Below are 16,185 nucleotides of genomic sequence, written 5' to 3' on the forward strand. Positions count from 1 at the left end.
GGCTGTGGCTCGGCTATCATCCACTCAGTGGGCTGAGTTTGATTGATGTTGATTGGCTGTGGATCTGCTATCATCCAATCAGCGGGCTGAGTTTGTTGATGTCTGATTGGCTGTGACTTTGCTATCGTCCACTCAGCGGGCTGAGTTTGATTGATGTTGATTGGCTGTGGATCTGCTATCATCCAATCAGCGGGCTGAGTTTGTTGATGCCTGATTGGCTGTGGCTTTGCTATCGTCCACTCAGCGGGCTGAGTTTGATTGATGTCCGATTGGCTTTGGCTTTGCTATGACCGACTCAGTGGGCTGAGTTTGAATGATGTGGTGGTGGTAATGATTGGTGGCTATGATGGTGGTGATGGTGGTGGTGTTGGCGGTGGTTGCGATGGTGGTGGTGACTTTGGGTGTGCGTGGTGGTGGTGGTGGTGGTGACTGTGGGTGTGCCTGGTGGTGGTGGTGGTGACTGTGTGCCTGGTGGTGGTGACTGTGGGTGTGCGTGGTGGTGGTGACTGTGTGCGTGGTGGTGGTGGTGGTGACTGTGTGCGTGGTGGTGGTGGTGGTGGTGGTGGCGACTGTGGGTGTGCCTGGTGGTGGTTGACAGCTGGTTGAAGGCACCAGCGAGACGCTGAGGCGGCTTGTGGACGAGATGGACGTGTTCGTGGTGCCCGTCATCAACGTCGACGGATACGCGTACACGTGGAGCAAAGTGAGACTCACACGCACAGCATACACACAGCATACACACAGCATACACACACACAGCATACACGCACAGCATACACACACAGCATACACACATCATAGACACACACAGCATACACACACAGCACACACACACACAAACAGCATACACACAGCATACACACACATCATAGACACACACAGCATACACACACAGCATACACACACCATACACACACAGCACACACACACAGCATATACACACACAGCATACACACAGCATACACACATCATACACAGACACACACACAGCATACACACACACAGCATACACAAAGCATACACACACAAACAGCATACACACATCATACACACACAGCATACACACCCATCATATACACAGCATACACACACAAACAGCATACACACAGCATACACACAGCATACACACACAGCATACACACAGCATACATACACACAGAGCATACACACACCATGCACACACACCACACAACCACACATACCACGCACACACACGTGCCACGTGTGTCTCTGTGTGAGTCTGTGCGTGTCTGTGTGCATATGTGTGTCTGTAGGTCTCTGCGTGACTCTGGATGAGTCTGTGTGTCTCTGTGTGACTCTGTGTGTCTCCGTGTGACTCTGTGTGTCTCTGTGTGTCTCTGTGGTTCTCTGTGTGTCTCTGTGTGACTGTTTGCCTCCCTGTGTCTCTTTGTGAGTCTGTGTGTCTCTGTGTGACTGTGTGTGTCTCTGTGTGACTCTGTGTTACTGTGGGTCTCTGTGTGACTCTGTGTGTCTGTGTGTGACTCTGTGTGTCTATGTGTGTCTCTGTGTGTATCCGTGTGACTCTGTGTGTCTCCGTGTGACTCTGTGTGTATATGTGATTCTGTGTGTCTCTGTGTGACTCTGTGTCTCCGTGTGTTGCTGTGTGTCTCTGTGTGTCTCTGTGGTTCTCTGTGTGTCTCTGTGTGACTGTGTGCCTCCCTGTGTCTCTTTGTGAGTCTGTGTGTCTCTGTGTGACTGTGTGTGTCTCTGTGTGACTCTGTGTTACTGTGGGTCTCTGTGTGACTCTGTGTCTGTGTGTGACTCTGTGTGTCTCTGTGTGTTACTGTGTGTCTATGTGTGTCTCTGTATGACTCTGTGTCTCCGTGTGACTATGTGTATCTATGTGACTCTGTGCGTCTCTGTGTGATTCTGTGTGTCTCTGTGTGTTGTTGTGTGTCTCTGTGTGTCTCTGTGGGTCTCTGTGTGTCTCTGTGTGTATCTGTGTGTTTCTGCGTGACTCTGGGTGAGTCTGTGTGTCTCTGTGTAACTGTGTGTGTCTCTGTGTGACTCTGTGTTTCTGTGGGTCTCTGTGTGACTCTGTGTGTCTCTGTGTGACTGTGTGCCTCCCCGTGTCTCTTTGTGAGTCTGTGGGTCTCTGTGTGACTCGATGCGTCTCTGTGTGTCTCTGTGGGTCTCTGTGTGACTCCGTGTGTCTCCGTGTGTTACTGTGTGTCTCTGTGTGTCTCTGTGTAACTCTGTGTGCCTCCCTGTATCTCTCTATGTCTCTGTGTGTCTCTGTGGGTCTCTGTGTGACTCCGTATGTCTCTGTGTGTCTCCGTGTGTCTCTGTATGTCTCTGTGTCTCAGTGTGTCTCTGTCTGTCTCTGTGTGTCTTTGTGTGTCTCTGTGTGTCTCTCTAGGACCGCATGTGGCATAAGACGTGTGTCTCTGTATGTCTCTGTGTGTCTCCGTGTGTCTCTGTGTGTTTCTGTGGGTCTCTGTGTGACTCCGTGTGTCTCTGTGTGTCTCTGTATGTCTCTGTATGTCTGTATGTCTCTGTGTGTCTCCGTGTGTCTCTGTGTGTCTCTAGGACCGCATGTGGCGTAAGACGTGTGTCTCTGTATGTCTCTGTGTGTCTCTGTGTGACTCCGTATGTCTCTGTGTGTCTCCGTATGTCTCTGTATGTCTCTGTGTGTCTCTGTGTGTCTCCGTGTGTCTCTGTGTGTCTCTCTAGGACCGCATGTGGCGTAAGACGTGTGTCTCTGTGTCTCTCTCTATGTCTCTGTATGTCTCTGTGTGTCTCCGTGTGTCTCTGTATGTCTCTGTGTGTCTCTGTATGTCTCTGTGTGTCTTCGTGTGTCTCTGTATGTCTCTGTGTGTCTCTGTGTGTCTCTCTAGGACCGCATGTGGCGTAAGACGTGTGTCTCTGTGTGTCTCCGTGTGACTCCGTATGTGTCTGTGTGTCTCCGTGTGTCTCCGTGTGTCTCCGTGTGTTTCTGTGTGTGTCTGTGTGTCTCTGTGTAACTCTGTGTGCCTCCCTGTAGCTCTCTGTGTCTCTGTGTGTCTCTGTGTGTCTATGTGTGTCTTTGTGTCTCTGTGTGTCTCTGTGGGTGTCTGTGTGTATCTGTGTGTCTCTGTATATCTCCGTGTGTCTCTGTGTGTCTCAGTGTGTCTCTGTGTGTCTCCGTGTGTCTTTCTAGGACCGCATGTGGCGTAAGACGTGTGTCTCTGTGTGTCTCCATGTGTCTCCGTGTGTCTCTGTGTGTCTCTGTATGTCTCCGTGTGTCTTTGTATGTCTCTGTGTGTCTGTGTGTCTCTGTGTGTCTCTGTGTGACTCCGTATGTCTCTGTGTGTCTCCGTATGTCTCTGTGTCTCCCTGTGTCTCTGTATGTCTCTGTGTCTCTGTATGTCTCTCTATGTCTCTGTGTCTCTGTATGTCTCTGTGTCTCTGTATGTCTCTGTGTGTCTCCGTGTGTCTCAATGTATTTCTGTGTGTCTCTGTCTGTCTCCGTGTGTCTCTTTAGGACCGCACGTGGCGTAAGACGTGTGTCTCTGTGTGTCTCCCTGTGTCTCTGTATGTCTCTGTATGTCTGTGTATCTCTGTGTGTCTCTGGGTGTCTCCATGTGTCTCTGTGTGTCTCTGTATGTCTCTGTATGTCTGTGTATCTCTGTGTGTCTCTGGGTGTCTCCATGTGTCTCTGTATGTCTCTGTATGTCTCTGTGTCTCTGTGTGTCTCTGTGTGTCTCTGTGTGTCTCTCTAGGACCGCACGTGGCGTAAGACGTGTGTTTCTGTGTGTCTCTGTATGTCTCTGTGTGTCTCTGTATGTCTCTGTATGTCTCTGTGTGTCTCCGTGTGTCTCTGTGTGTCTCCGTGTGTCTCTGTGTGTCTCTGTGTGTCTCTGTGTGTCTCTGTATGTCTCTGTGTGTCTCTGTATGTCTCTGTGTGTCTCCGTGTGTCTCTGTGTGTCTCTGTGTGTCTCTCTAGGACCGCACGTGGCGTAAGACGTGTGTCTCTGTATGTCTCTGTATGTCTCTGTGTGTCTCTGTGTGTCTCTGTATGTCTCTGTGTGTCTCCGTGTGTCTCCATGTATTTCTGTGTGTCTCTGTCTGTCTCCGTGTGTCTCTTTAGGACCGCACGTGGCGTAAGACGTGTGTCTCTGTGTGTCTCCCTGTGTCTCTGTATGTCTCTGTATGTCTGTGTATCTCTGTGTGTCTCTGTATGTCTCTGTGTGTCTCTGTATGTCTCTGTATGTCTCTGTGTGTCTCCGTGTGTCTCTGTGTGTCTCTGTATGTCTCTGTATGTCTCTGTGTGTCTCCGTGTGTCTCTGTATGTCTCTGTATGTCTCTGTGTGTCTCCGTGTGTCTCTGTATGTCTCTGTATGTCTCTGTATGTCTCTGTGTGTCTCTGTATGTCTCTGTGTGTCTCTGTATGTCTCTGTATGTCTCTGTGTGTCTCCGTGTGTCTCTGTGTGTCTCTGTATGTCTCTCTAGGACCGCACGTGGCGTAAGACGTGTGTCTCTGTGTGTCTCTGTATGTCTCTGTATGTCTCTGTGTGTCTCTGTGTGTCTCTGTGTGTCTCTCTAGGACCGCACGTGGCGTAAGATGTATGTCTCTGTGTGTCTCTGTATGTCTCTGTGTGTCTCTGTATGTCTCTGTATGTCTCTGTGTGTCTCTGTATGTCTGTGTGTCTCTGTGTGTCTCTGTATGTCTCTGTGTGTCTCTGTATGTCTCTGTATGTCTCTGTGTGTCTCTGTATGTCTGAGTGTCTCTGTGTGTCTCTGTATGTCTCTGTATGTCTCTGTGTGTCTCTGTATGTCTGTGTGTCTCTGTGTGTCTCTGTATGTCTCTGTATGTCTCTGTGTGTCTCTGTGTGTCTCTCTAGGACCGCACGTGGCGTAAGACGTATGTCTCTGTGTGTCTCTGTATGTCTCTGTATGTCTCTGTATGTCTCCGTGTGTCTCTGTGTATCTCTGTATGTCTCTGTATGTCTCTGTGTGTCTCTGTATGTCTCTGTGTGTCTCCGTGTGTCTCTCTAGGACCGCATGTGGCGTAAGACGAGATCTCCCAACCCTGGGAGCACCTGCATCGGCACCGACCCCAACCGCAACTGGGACTCCAACTGGTGCCGTACGGAATACACAACAACAACTACAACAACCACAACAACAACCACAACAACCACAACAACAAACAACAACAACTACAACAACAACCACAACAACAACTACAACAACAACCACAACAACAACAACCGCATACAACAATCGCCGCTAAGTGGCGGCGACGTCACCACTCTGACGCCCGTGCCAGGCTAGGTGCACTTTGAGGCCCCCACGTGAAGTGTCGAAGGCTCTCGCTGCTGGCAGGAGGTCACGGGGACAGACCCAGCAGGTGCCATGAGGTTGGCTGACTGAGATGACTACTGGCTGATGCACCACCTGTGCCCCCTACTGTGCCAGGCTAGGTGCAGGAGGTCACGGGGCAGACCCAGCAGGTGCCATGAGCTTGACCGACTGAGATGAGTGGCAGATGCACCAAAGACAAAGGTCCCCCGTGTAGCTCTAACGGACTGTCAGGGCAAGTGCTGTTAGCGAGCAGCACCTATGAAGGCTACCGGCACTGTGGCACACGAGGGGGGTGGGTGGCCAGCAGCACCACACCCGGCCGCCTTTGTCTCCCCAGTGGCGACGTTTACTACTACACCACCGCTACGCCAGCTACTCATTTGAGGCCGAGTCGACCTAGGGGAGGCACAGGACGAGTTCAGATAATCGTCACCGGGCGTTGGCCGTGAGCGGGAGTCGAACCGGGGCTGCCCGGGTTCGCAGCGTAGCGCTAACCGCTGCACCACCGCTCCTCGCAGTGCTCGCTAAATTTTCTTTTTGCCAGGTAAGGCCGCAGAGAGCTGCGCTGTTCGTTTTCAGTTGCCACGTGGCCATCACAAACGATGGCTCAACGAACTTGGCCCTTCTTCATCGCGTGGAAATGTGTAGCAGTAGCCAAATGCCTCCGGAACGCCGCCGGTGACCTCGATTCTCAACGTGGAGGGGGAAACCCGGGAGACCCAGAGAGAAAAATCCACGCGACCGCGTGGAGAGACACACAGAGAGAGAGAGACGCAGACTCCAAATATCACAGCAGCAGCAGCAGCAGGCGTCGACAGAGTCGGGATCGAACCCACGACCTCCTGTAAACGAGGCGAGGTAGTCAACATCTCATAGCCACCGTGATGATGATGAGAGAGAGAGAGACACGCAGACTCCAAATATACAGCAGCAAGCGTCGATAGAGTCGGGATCGAACCCACGACCTCCTGTAAACGAGGCGAGGTAGTCAACATCTCCTAGCCACCGTGATGATGATGAGAGAGAGACGCAGACTCCAAATCTACAGCAGCAGCAGGCGTCGACAGAGTCGGGATCGACCCCACGACCTCCTGTAGACCAGGCGAGGTAGTCAACATCTCCTAGCCACCGTGATGATGTTAATGAGAGAGAAAGACGCAGACTCCAATTATACAGCAGGTGTCAGGGTCTGGATCGAACCCAGGACCTCCTGTAGACCAGGCGAGGTAGTCAACATCTCCTAGCCACCGTGATGATGATGAGAGAGAAAGACGCAGACTCCAAATCTACAGCAGCAGCAGCAGGCGTCGACAGAGTCGGGATCGAACCCACGACCTCCTGTAGACCAGGCGAGGTAGTCAACATCTCCTAGCCACCGTGATGATGTTAATGAGAGAGAAAGACGCAGACTCCAATTATACAGCAGGTGTCAGGGTCTGGATCGAACCCAGGACCTCCTGTATACCAGGCGAGGTAGTCAACATCTCCTAGCCACCGTGATGATGATGATGAGAGAGAGACGCAGACTCCAAATATCACAGCAGCAGCAGCAGGCGTCGACAGAGTCGGGATCGAACCCACGACCTCCTGTATACCAGGCGAGGTAGTCAACATCTCATAGCCACCGTGATGATGATGAGAGAGAAAGACGCAGACTCCAATTATACAGCAGGTGTCAGGGTCTGGATCGAACCCAGGACCTCCTGTAGACCAGGCGAGGTAGTCAACATCTCCTAGCCACCGTGATGATGATGAGAGAGAAAGACGCAGACTCCAAATCTACAGCAGCAGCAGCAGGCGTCGACAGAGTCGGGATCGAACCCACGACCTCCTGTAGACCAGGCGAGGTAGTCAACATCTCCTAGCCACCGTGATGATGATGAGAGAGAAAGACGCAGACTCCACTTCGATCGTGATTCTGTGAACTCCACCGTGGAAGTTCGCGTGCGCACGTGGAGTTTCTCGTTCTCCCCCCTTGACCCCCTTGACCCCCCTTGACCCCGCTTGACCCCCCTTGACCCCCCCCACCCCCTCCAGTGGCGGGAGCGTCACCCAACCCGTGCGACGAGACCTTCTGTGGCTCTTCGGCCGAGTCGGAGCCCGAGGTGAAGGCAGTGGCGGCCTTCCTGCGAGGGCGTTCCTCCTCCTCCACCTCCTCCTCCATCAGCGCCTACATCTCGATGCACGCGTACTCGCAGCTGCTGCTGCTGCCCTACGCGGGCTCCTACCAGCAGAGCGAGCACAACGACGAGTTGGTAATTGATTGTGTTTGCTGGTCGTAGTGGTGGTGTTTGGTGGTGGTGGTGGTGTTGACGTGCCAAGTTGGCACAAGCAGGGGGCACAGGCGGTGCATCGGATGGTGATCTCGGTCAACCTCATGGCACCTGCTGCATCTGTCACGTGACCTGCACCTAGCCTGGTACATTAGGGTGCACAGGTGCCGCATCGGACGGTCATCTCGGTCAACCTCATGGCACCTGCTGGGTCTGCCCCGTGACCTCCTGCACCTAGCCTGGCACAGCAGTCAATCCATGGCACCTGCTGGGTCTGCCCCGTGAGCTCCTGCACCTAGCCTGGCACAGCAGTCAACCCATGGCACCTGCTGGGTCTGTCCCGTGACCTCCTGCACCTAGCCTGGCACAGCAGTCAACCCATGGCACCTGCTGGGTCTGTCCCGTGACCTCCTCCTAACAGCGAGGCCTTCGACACTTCACGTAGGGGCCTCAAGGTGCATCCAGCCTGGCACGGGCACCGTGGTGACGTCACCGCCACTTAGTGGCGAATGGCGACTTGTTGTTGGTGGTGTTGGTGGTGTTGATGATTATGTTGTTGTTGATGATACTGATGATACTGATGATACTGATGATGATGTTGATGATGTTGTTGATGGTGATGATACTGATGATGATGTTGTTGATGGTGGTGGTGTTGATGTTGATAATGATGTTGATGATTATGTTGTTGATGATGATACTGATGTTGATGATGATCATGTTAATACTGATGATATTGATACTGATGTTGATGATGATCATGTTGATACTGATGATGATAATGATATTGATACTAATGATGTTGTTCTTGATGGTGATGGTGGTGTTGATGTTATTGATGTGTTGTTGATGGGATGACGATATGTTGTTGTGTTGTTGATGACGAGATGTTGCTGTTGATGGGTTGAAGATATGTGCGTGTGTTGTTGATGTTGTGTTGTTGATGCGATGTTGTTGTTGTTGTGCCGTTACAGAGTGCGCTGGCTAAGCGCGCTACCACGGCCCTGTCCAGTGCCTACGGCACGCAGTACCGCTACGGGCCTGCTTCAACCACCATCTGTGAGCTCACCACACACTCACCACACGCTCACCACACGCTCTGCCGCATGCACACACCACACACGCACCACCAACAACAAGTCGCCACTCGCCACCAAGCGGCGGTGACATGACCACGGTGCCCGTGCCAGGCTGGGTGCACGTTGAGGCCACGTGAAGTGTCGAAGGCTCTTGCTGGCATCAGGAGGTCACGGGACAGACCCAGCAGTGGCCATGGGGTCGACTGACTGAGATGACTGGCAGATGTGCAGCGAGTCCGACTGAGTCGCACACGTTGTTCCTTCTAGAGGCAACACGTTGATTTGTAACACGAATGAGGGCCCGACCACCTAGCTAACTACTCTATACCGAGGAGTTACAGCTACGAAGGGTCGGACCCTCACTCGGGTCTCCGATCACGTGGTTGTGCCTCAGCCTGAGATGTAGAGCTTCCAGCTTGTAGATGTTGAGCTTCTTGCTTGTAGGTGTTGAGCTTCCAGCTTGTAGATGTTGAGCTTCCAGTTTGTAGATGTTGAGCTTCTAGCTTGTAGATGTTGAACTTCCAGATTGTAGATGTTGAGCTTCTAGCGTGTAGATGTTGAGCTTCTAGCTTGTAGATGTTGAGCTTCCAGCTTGTAGATGTTGAGCTTCCAGCTTGTAGATGTTGAGCTTCCAGCTTGTAGATGTTGAGCTTCCAGCTTGTAGGTGTTGAGCTTCCAGCTTGTAGACGTTGAGCTTCCAGCTTGTAGATGTTGAGCTTCCAGCTTATAGATGTTGAGCTTCCAGCTTGTAGATGTTGAGCTTCCAGCTTGTAGATGTTGAGCTTCCAGCTTGTAGATGTTGAGCTTCCAGCTTGTAGGTGTTGAGCTTCCAGCTTGTAGACGTTGAGCTTCCAGCTTGTAGATGTTGAGCTTCCAGCTTGTAGATGTTGAGCTTCCAGCTTGTAGATGTTGAGCTTCCAGCTTGTAGGTGTTGAGCTTCCAGCTTGTAGACGTTGAGCTTCCAGCTTGTAGATGTTGAGCTTCCAGTTTGTAGATGTTGAGCTTCCAGCTTGTAGATGTTGAGCTTCCAGCTTGTAGATGTTGAGCTTCCTGCTTGTAGATGTTGAACTTCCAGCTTGTAGGTGTTGAACTTCCAGCTTGTAGATGTTGAGCTTCCAGATTGTAGACGTTGAGCTTCCAGCTTGTAGATGTTGAGCTTCCAGCTTGTAGGTGTTGAGCTTTCTGCTTGTAGATGTTGAACTTCCTGCTTGTAGGTGTTGAGCTTCCAGCTTGTAGATGTTGAGCTTCCAGCTTGTAGATGTTGAGCTTCCAGCTTGTAGAGATGTTGAGCTTCCAGCTTGTAGATGTTGAGCTTCCAGCTTGTAGATGTTGAGCTTCCAGCTTGTAGATGTTGAGCTTCCAGCTTGTAGACGTTGAGCTTCCAGCTTGTAGATGTTGAGTTTCCAGCTTGTAGATGTTGAATTTCCAGCTTGTAGATGTTGAGTTTCCAGCTTGTAGATGTTGAGCTTCCAGCTTGTAGGTGTTGAGCTTCCAGCTTGTAAATGTTGAGCTTCCCGCTTGTAGATGTTGAACTTCCAGCTTGTAGATGTTGAGCTTCCAGCTTGTAGATGTTGAGCTTCCAGATTCTAGACGTTGAGCTTCCAGCTTGTAGATGTTGAGCTTCCAGCTTGTAGGTGTTGAGCTTCCAGCTTGTAGGTGTTGAGCTTCCAGCTTGTAGGTGTTGAGTTTCCAGCTTGTAGGTGTTGAGCTTCCAGCTTGTAGGTGTTGAGCTTCCAGCTTGTAGGTGTTGAGCTTCCAGCTTGTAGGTGTTGAGTTTCCAGCTTGTAGGTGTTGAGCTTCCAGCTTGTAGGTGTTGAGCTTCCAGCTTGTAGGTGTTGAGCTTCCAGCTTGTAGGTGTTGAGCTTCCAGCTTGTAGATGTTGAGCTTACAGCTTGTAGGTGTTGAGCTTCCAGCTTGTAGGTGTTGAGCTTCTAGCTTGTAGATGTTGAGCTTCCAGCTTGTAGATGTTGAGCTTACAGCTTGTAGGTGTTGAGCTTCCAGCTTGTAGGTGTTGAGCTTCTAGCTTGTAGATGTTGAGCTTCCAGCTTGTAGATGTTGAGTTTCCAGATTCTAGACGTTGAGCTTCCAGCTTGTAGAGATGTTGAGCTTCCAGCTTGTAGATGTTGAACTTTCAGCTTATATCCCTCAAGGGATTCTCGTTCCCTCTCGATCCTTCTCGAGAGCTCTCCCCAGACACGTGATCACCCACTAGCCCCCCCCCGCCCCCCCGCCCCACCTGGGGGCCTCTCTGTAGGCACTCCGGATCACGTGTCTGCCGGGGTCAACCAGAGTGCCATGGCCCTCTCAGACGTCACCCGATGTCACTACAGATGCACCACCTACGCTCCAACCGTGCCAGGCTAGGTACAGGAGGTCGCGGGATAGGCCCAGCAGGTGCCTTGGGTTGACCGACTGAGATGACTACTGGCCGATGCACCAACCCCCTCTCATGCCTCCCCTCCCTCGCCCCCCATTCCACCCCCCCCCCCCCCCCCACCACAGACATCGCGTCGGGCGGTTCGTTTGACTGGGCCTACGACCAGGGCATCCGCTACTCGCTGACCTTCGAGCTGCGTGACACCGGCCGCTACGGCTTCCTGCTGCCCGAGAGCCAGATCCGGCCCACGTGCGAGGAGACCATGCTGGCCTACGAGGTCATCGCCCAGCACGTGCTCGACCATCCCTACTGAGCAGGCCGGGCGGCTGGCCGGAAAAAGTCAGCCGGCCAGCCATACAGCCAGCCAGCCGGTCAGCCAGCCAGCCAGCCAGCCAGCTGGCCGGGCAGTCGGCCAGCCAGCCGGTCAGCCAGCCAGCCAGCTGGCCGGGCAGTCGGCCAGCCAGCCGGTCAGCCAGCCAGCCAGCCAGCTGGCCGGGCAGTCGGCCAGCCAGCCGGTCAGCCAGCCAGCCAGCCAGCTGGGTGGCCAACCAGCCAGCCGGTCAGCCAGCCAGCCAGCCAGCTGGCCGGGCAGTCGGCCAGCCAGCCGGTCAGCCAGCCAGCCAGCCAGCTGGCCGGGCAGTCGGCCAGCCAGCCAGTCAGCCAGCCAGCCAGCCGGCTGGGCGGCCAACCAGCCAGCCGGTCAGCCAGTCAGCCAGTCAGCCAGCCGGTCAGCCAGTCAGCCAGTCAGTCAGCCAGTCAGCCAGTCAGCCAGTCGGTCAGTCAGTCAGCCAGTCGGTCAGCCAGCCAGCCAGCCAGCTGGCCGGGCAGTCGGCCAGCCAGCCGGTCAGCCAGCCAGCCAGTCAGCTGGGCAGTCAACCAGCCAGCCGGTCAGCCAGTCAGCCAGTCGGTCAGTCAGTCAGCCAGTCAGCCCGCCGGTCGGCCAACCGGCCGACCAGCAAGTCGGCCCGCCAGCCAGCCAACCAACCAATCGATTGGCCAGTCGGCTGGCCGGCCAGCCGGCTAACCAACCAGCCAGCCAGCCATTGGGCCGGGAGGAGGGGTGGGGAAAGGGGCAATGAGAGTCGCCGCCCGTTGTTTTGACGAAGGCAGAGTGGGCGACGTCGGGTGACGAGAGGATTGTGTTGCCGGCAGCCACAACCAGCAAGTCAAACACCACCGCAACTGACAGAGCCATCTCAACCACCACCACCACATACACCATCTCCGCCAAGGCCACCACCACCAAGGCCACCACCACCTCCATCACCTCCACCACCATTTTCACAACCACCTCCATCACCTCCACTTTCACCACCACCTCCATCACCTCCACTACATTCACCACCACCTCCACCACCATTTTCACCACCACCTCCATCACCACCACCATATTCACCACCACCTCCCATCACCACCACTTTCACCACTTTCACCACCACCACCTCCCATCACCACCACCACTTTCACCACCACCTCCACCACCTCCACCACTTCCACCACCTCCATCACCTCCACCAACTCCACCACCACTTTCACCACCATGGACGTCACTGCTGTACTCCAATAAGCGGCAGAAGCAGCTGCTGTAGGAGCAGTACTGGAAGTATCAGCAGCATCAGCTGTAGCTGCAGCAGTAACACCAGCAGCAGCAGCAGCTGTAGCTACAGCAGTAACACCAGCAGCAGCTGAAGCTACAGCAGTAACACCAGCAGCAGCAGCTGTAGCTGCAGCAGTAACACCAGCAGCGGTTGTAGCTGCAGCAGTAACACCAGCAGCAGCTGTAGCTGCAGCAGTAACACCAGCAGCGGCTGTAGCTGCAGCAGTAACACCAGCAGCGGCTGTAGCTACAGCAGTAACACCAGCAGCAGCTGTAGCTGCAGCAGTAACACCAGCAGCGGCTGTAGCTGCAGCAGTAACACCAGCAGCAGCTGTAGCTACAGCAGTAACACCAGCAGCAGCTGTAGCTGCAGCAGTAACACCAGCAGCGGCTGTAGCTGCAGCAGTAACACCAGCAGCAGCTGTAGCTGCAGCAGTAACACCAGCAGCAGCTGTAGCTGCAGAAATAACACCAGTAGCAGCTGTAGCTACAGCAGTAACACCAGCAGCAGCTGTAGCTACAGCAGCGACGATTACAGTAGCAGCTGTTGTTGACACGGGACACGCGCTCAGTTGTTATTATTGACACGGACCACGTGCCAAGTTGTTGTTGTTGTTGTTGACACGGGACACGTGCCAAGTTGTTGTTGTTGTTGACACGGGACACGTGCCAAGTTGTTGTTGTTGACACGGACCACGTGTCCAGTTGTTGTTGTTGTTGACACGGGACACGTGTCCAGTTGTTATTGTTGTTAATGGCCACCGCTGCGACCAGGTTGTCTCTCCGCTTCGTGTCGTGCCGGGTCGATTTTCTCTCTCTCCTCTCTCCTTGCTCGCGAAATAAACAAAACGTTGCAGCAACATCTCCATGAGAAGTACCATCAGCATGAGTACCATCAGCATGAGCAGCACCATCACCATCAGCACCATCAGCATCAGCACCACCACCTGCCCATCACCTACCCATCACCTACCCAGCTCCTGCCCATCACCTACCCATCACCTACCCAGCTCCTGCCCATCACCTACCCATCACCTAACCATCACCTACCCAGCTCCTGCCCATCACCTACCCAGCTCCTGCCCATCACCTACCCAGCTCCTGCCCATCACCTACCCATCACCTACCCATCACCTACCCATCACCTAACCATCACCTACCCAGCTCCTGCCCATCACCTACCCAGCTCCTGCCCATCACCTACCCAGCTCCTGCACATCACCTGCACATCACCTGCACATCACCTGCACATCACCTACCCATCACCTACCCATCATCTACCCAGCTCCTACCCATCACCTACCCAGCTCCCATCGGTATCCATGACCCATGAGGTGCAAGTTGCGGTGTTGGCCAGGTGAGGGCAACATTCACACGGCAGCACCCCCCAGCTCACGGGAAGTGACTCTGCGTTCAGACTGTCAAATTAATAAAGTGGTGTAGTGTATAGTGTAGTGTATAGTAGTGTATAGTGTAGTGTATAGTAGTGTAGGGTATAGTGTAGTGTATAGTAGTGTAGTGTATAGTTTAGTGTATAGTGTAGTGTATAGTGTAGTGTATAGTAGTGTATAGTGTAGTGTATAGTAGTGTAGTGTATAGTGTAGTGTATAGTAGTGTAGTGTATAGTAGTGTAGTGTATAGTAGTGTAGTGTATAGTAGTGTAGTGTATAGTGTAGTGTATAGTGTAGTGTATAGTAGTGTATAGTGTAGTGTATAGTGTAGTGTATAGTAGTGTAGTGTATAGTGTATAGTAGTGTAGTGTATAGTAGTGTAGTGTATAGTAGTGTAGTGTATAGTAGTGTAGTGTATAGTGTAGTGTATCGTAGTGTAGTGTATACTGTAGAGTATAGTAGTGTATATTATAGTGTAGTCTATGATAGTGAATAATTTAGTGTAAATTGGAGTCTATAGCTACCATTACAATCAACCATCACCACTAACATAGCAACCGTCACCACCATCACCATTAACACAGCTACCATCACCACCATCACCACCACTAACATAGCTACCATCAAGACCATCACCACTAACATAGCTACCATTACCACCATCACCACTAACATAGCTAGCATCACCACCATCACCACTAACATAGCTACCATCACCACCATCACCACTAGCAAGCTACCATCACCACCATCACCACTAACATAGCTACCATCACCACCATCACCACTAACATAGCTACCATCACTACCATCACCACTAACATAGCTACCATCACCACCATCACCACTAACATAGCTACCATCACCACCACTAACATAGCTACCATCACCATCATCACCACTAACATAGCCACCATCACCACCATCACCAATAACATAGCTAACATCACCACCATCACCACTAACATAACTACCATCACCACCATCACCACTAACATAGCCACCATCACCACCATCACCACTAACATAGCTACCATCACCACCATCACCACTAACATAGCTACCATCACCAATAACATAGCTACCATCACCACCATCACCACTATCATAGCTACCGTCACTACCATCACCACCAACATAGCTACCATCATCACCACTAACATAGCTACCATCACCACCATCACCACTAACATAGCTACCATCACAACCATCACTACGAACATAGCTACCATCACCACCATCACCACTAATATAGCTACCATCACCACCATCACCAGTAACATAGCCACCATCACCACTAACATAGCTACCATCCCCACCATCACCACTTACATAGCTAAAATCACCACCATCACCACTGACATAGCTACCATCACCACCATCACTAATAACATAACTACCATCACCACCATCACCACTAACATGGCTACCATCACCAACATCACCACTAATATAGCTACCATCACCACTAACATAGCCACCATCACCACTAACATAGCTACCATCACCACCATCACCACTAACATAGCTACCATCACCACCATCACCACTAACATGGCTACCATCACCACCATCACGACTAACATAGCTACCATCACCACTAACATAGCCACCATCACCACTAACATAGCTACCATCACCACCATCACCACTAACATAGCTACCATCACCACCATCACCACTAACATAGCCACCATCACCACCATCACCACTAACAAAGTTACCATCACCACCATCACCACCAACATAGCTACCACCATCACCACTAACATAGCTATCATCACCAACATCACCACTAACATAACTACCATCACCACCATCATCACTAACATAGCTACCATCACCACCATCACCACTTACATAGCTACCATCACCACCATCACCACTAACATAGCTACCATCACCACTAAAATAGCTACCATCACCACCATCACCATTAACATAGCTACCATCACCACCATCACCAGTAACATAGCTATCATCACCACCACTAACATAGCTACCATGACCACCATCACCACTAACATAGCTACCATCACCACCATCACCACTAGCATAGCCACCATCACCACCATCACCACCATCACCACTAACATAGTTACCATCACCACCATCACCACTAACATAGCTACCATCACCACCATCACCACTAACATAGCCA

The 16,185-nt window shown here is 52.2% G+C and overlaps 1 protein-coding gene across 1 annotated transcript; it reads left to right on the plus strand.

Annotated features, from left to right (window-relative positions):
* Positions 1–294: 294 nt before the first annotated feature.
* On the plus strand, positions 295–13,485 carry LOC116956800 (carboxypeptidase B-like). The gene is made up of 5 exons (XM_032978641.2): positions 295–703; positions 4,999–5,089; positions 7,345–7,562; positions 8,555–8,639; positions 11,162–13,485. The coding sequence occupies exons 1-5, from the start codon at positions 644–646 to the stop codon at positions 11,347–11,349; spliced, it is 642 nt and encodes a 213-aa protein (XP_032834532.1). The 5' UTR covers positions 295–643; the 3' UTR covers positions 11,350–13,485.
* Positions 13,486–16,185: the final 2,700 nt, after the last annotated feature.

The sequence above is a fragment of the Petromyzon marinus genome, unplaced genomic scaffold, assembly GCF_048934315.1.
Source record: "Petromyzon marinus isolate PM22_M1 ecotype Great Lakes invasive population unplaced genomic scaffold, UKy_Petmar_22M1.pri1.0 PM_Scaffold_17, whole genome shotgun sequence".
In the NCBI taxonomy this organism is placed as follows: domain Eukaryota; kingdom Metazoa; phylum Chordata; class Hyperoartia; order Petromyzontiformes; family Petromyzontidae; genus Petromyzon; species Petromyzon marinus.

What these genes read in the sequence shown, in the direction of transcription:
- LOC116956800 (XM_032978641.2), top strand. Translation starts at nt 644, where the DNA reads ATGGACGTGTTCGTGGTGCCCGTCATCAACGTCGACGGATACGCGTAC. An exon ending in ACGCGTACACGTGGAGCAAA is followed by an intron (nt 704 to 4,998) that starts GTGAGACTCACA and finishes GTGTCTCTCTAG; the next exon opens with GACCGCATGTGGCGTAAGAC. An exon ending in CTGGGACTCCAACTGGTGCC is followed by an intron (nt 5,090 to 7,344) that starts GTACGGAATACA and finishes CACCCCCTCCAG; the next exon opens with TGGCGGGAGCGTCACCCAAC.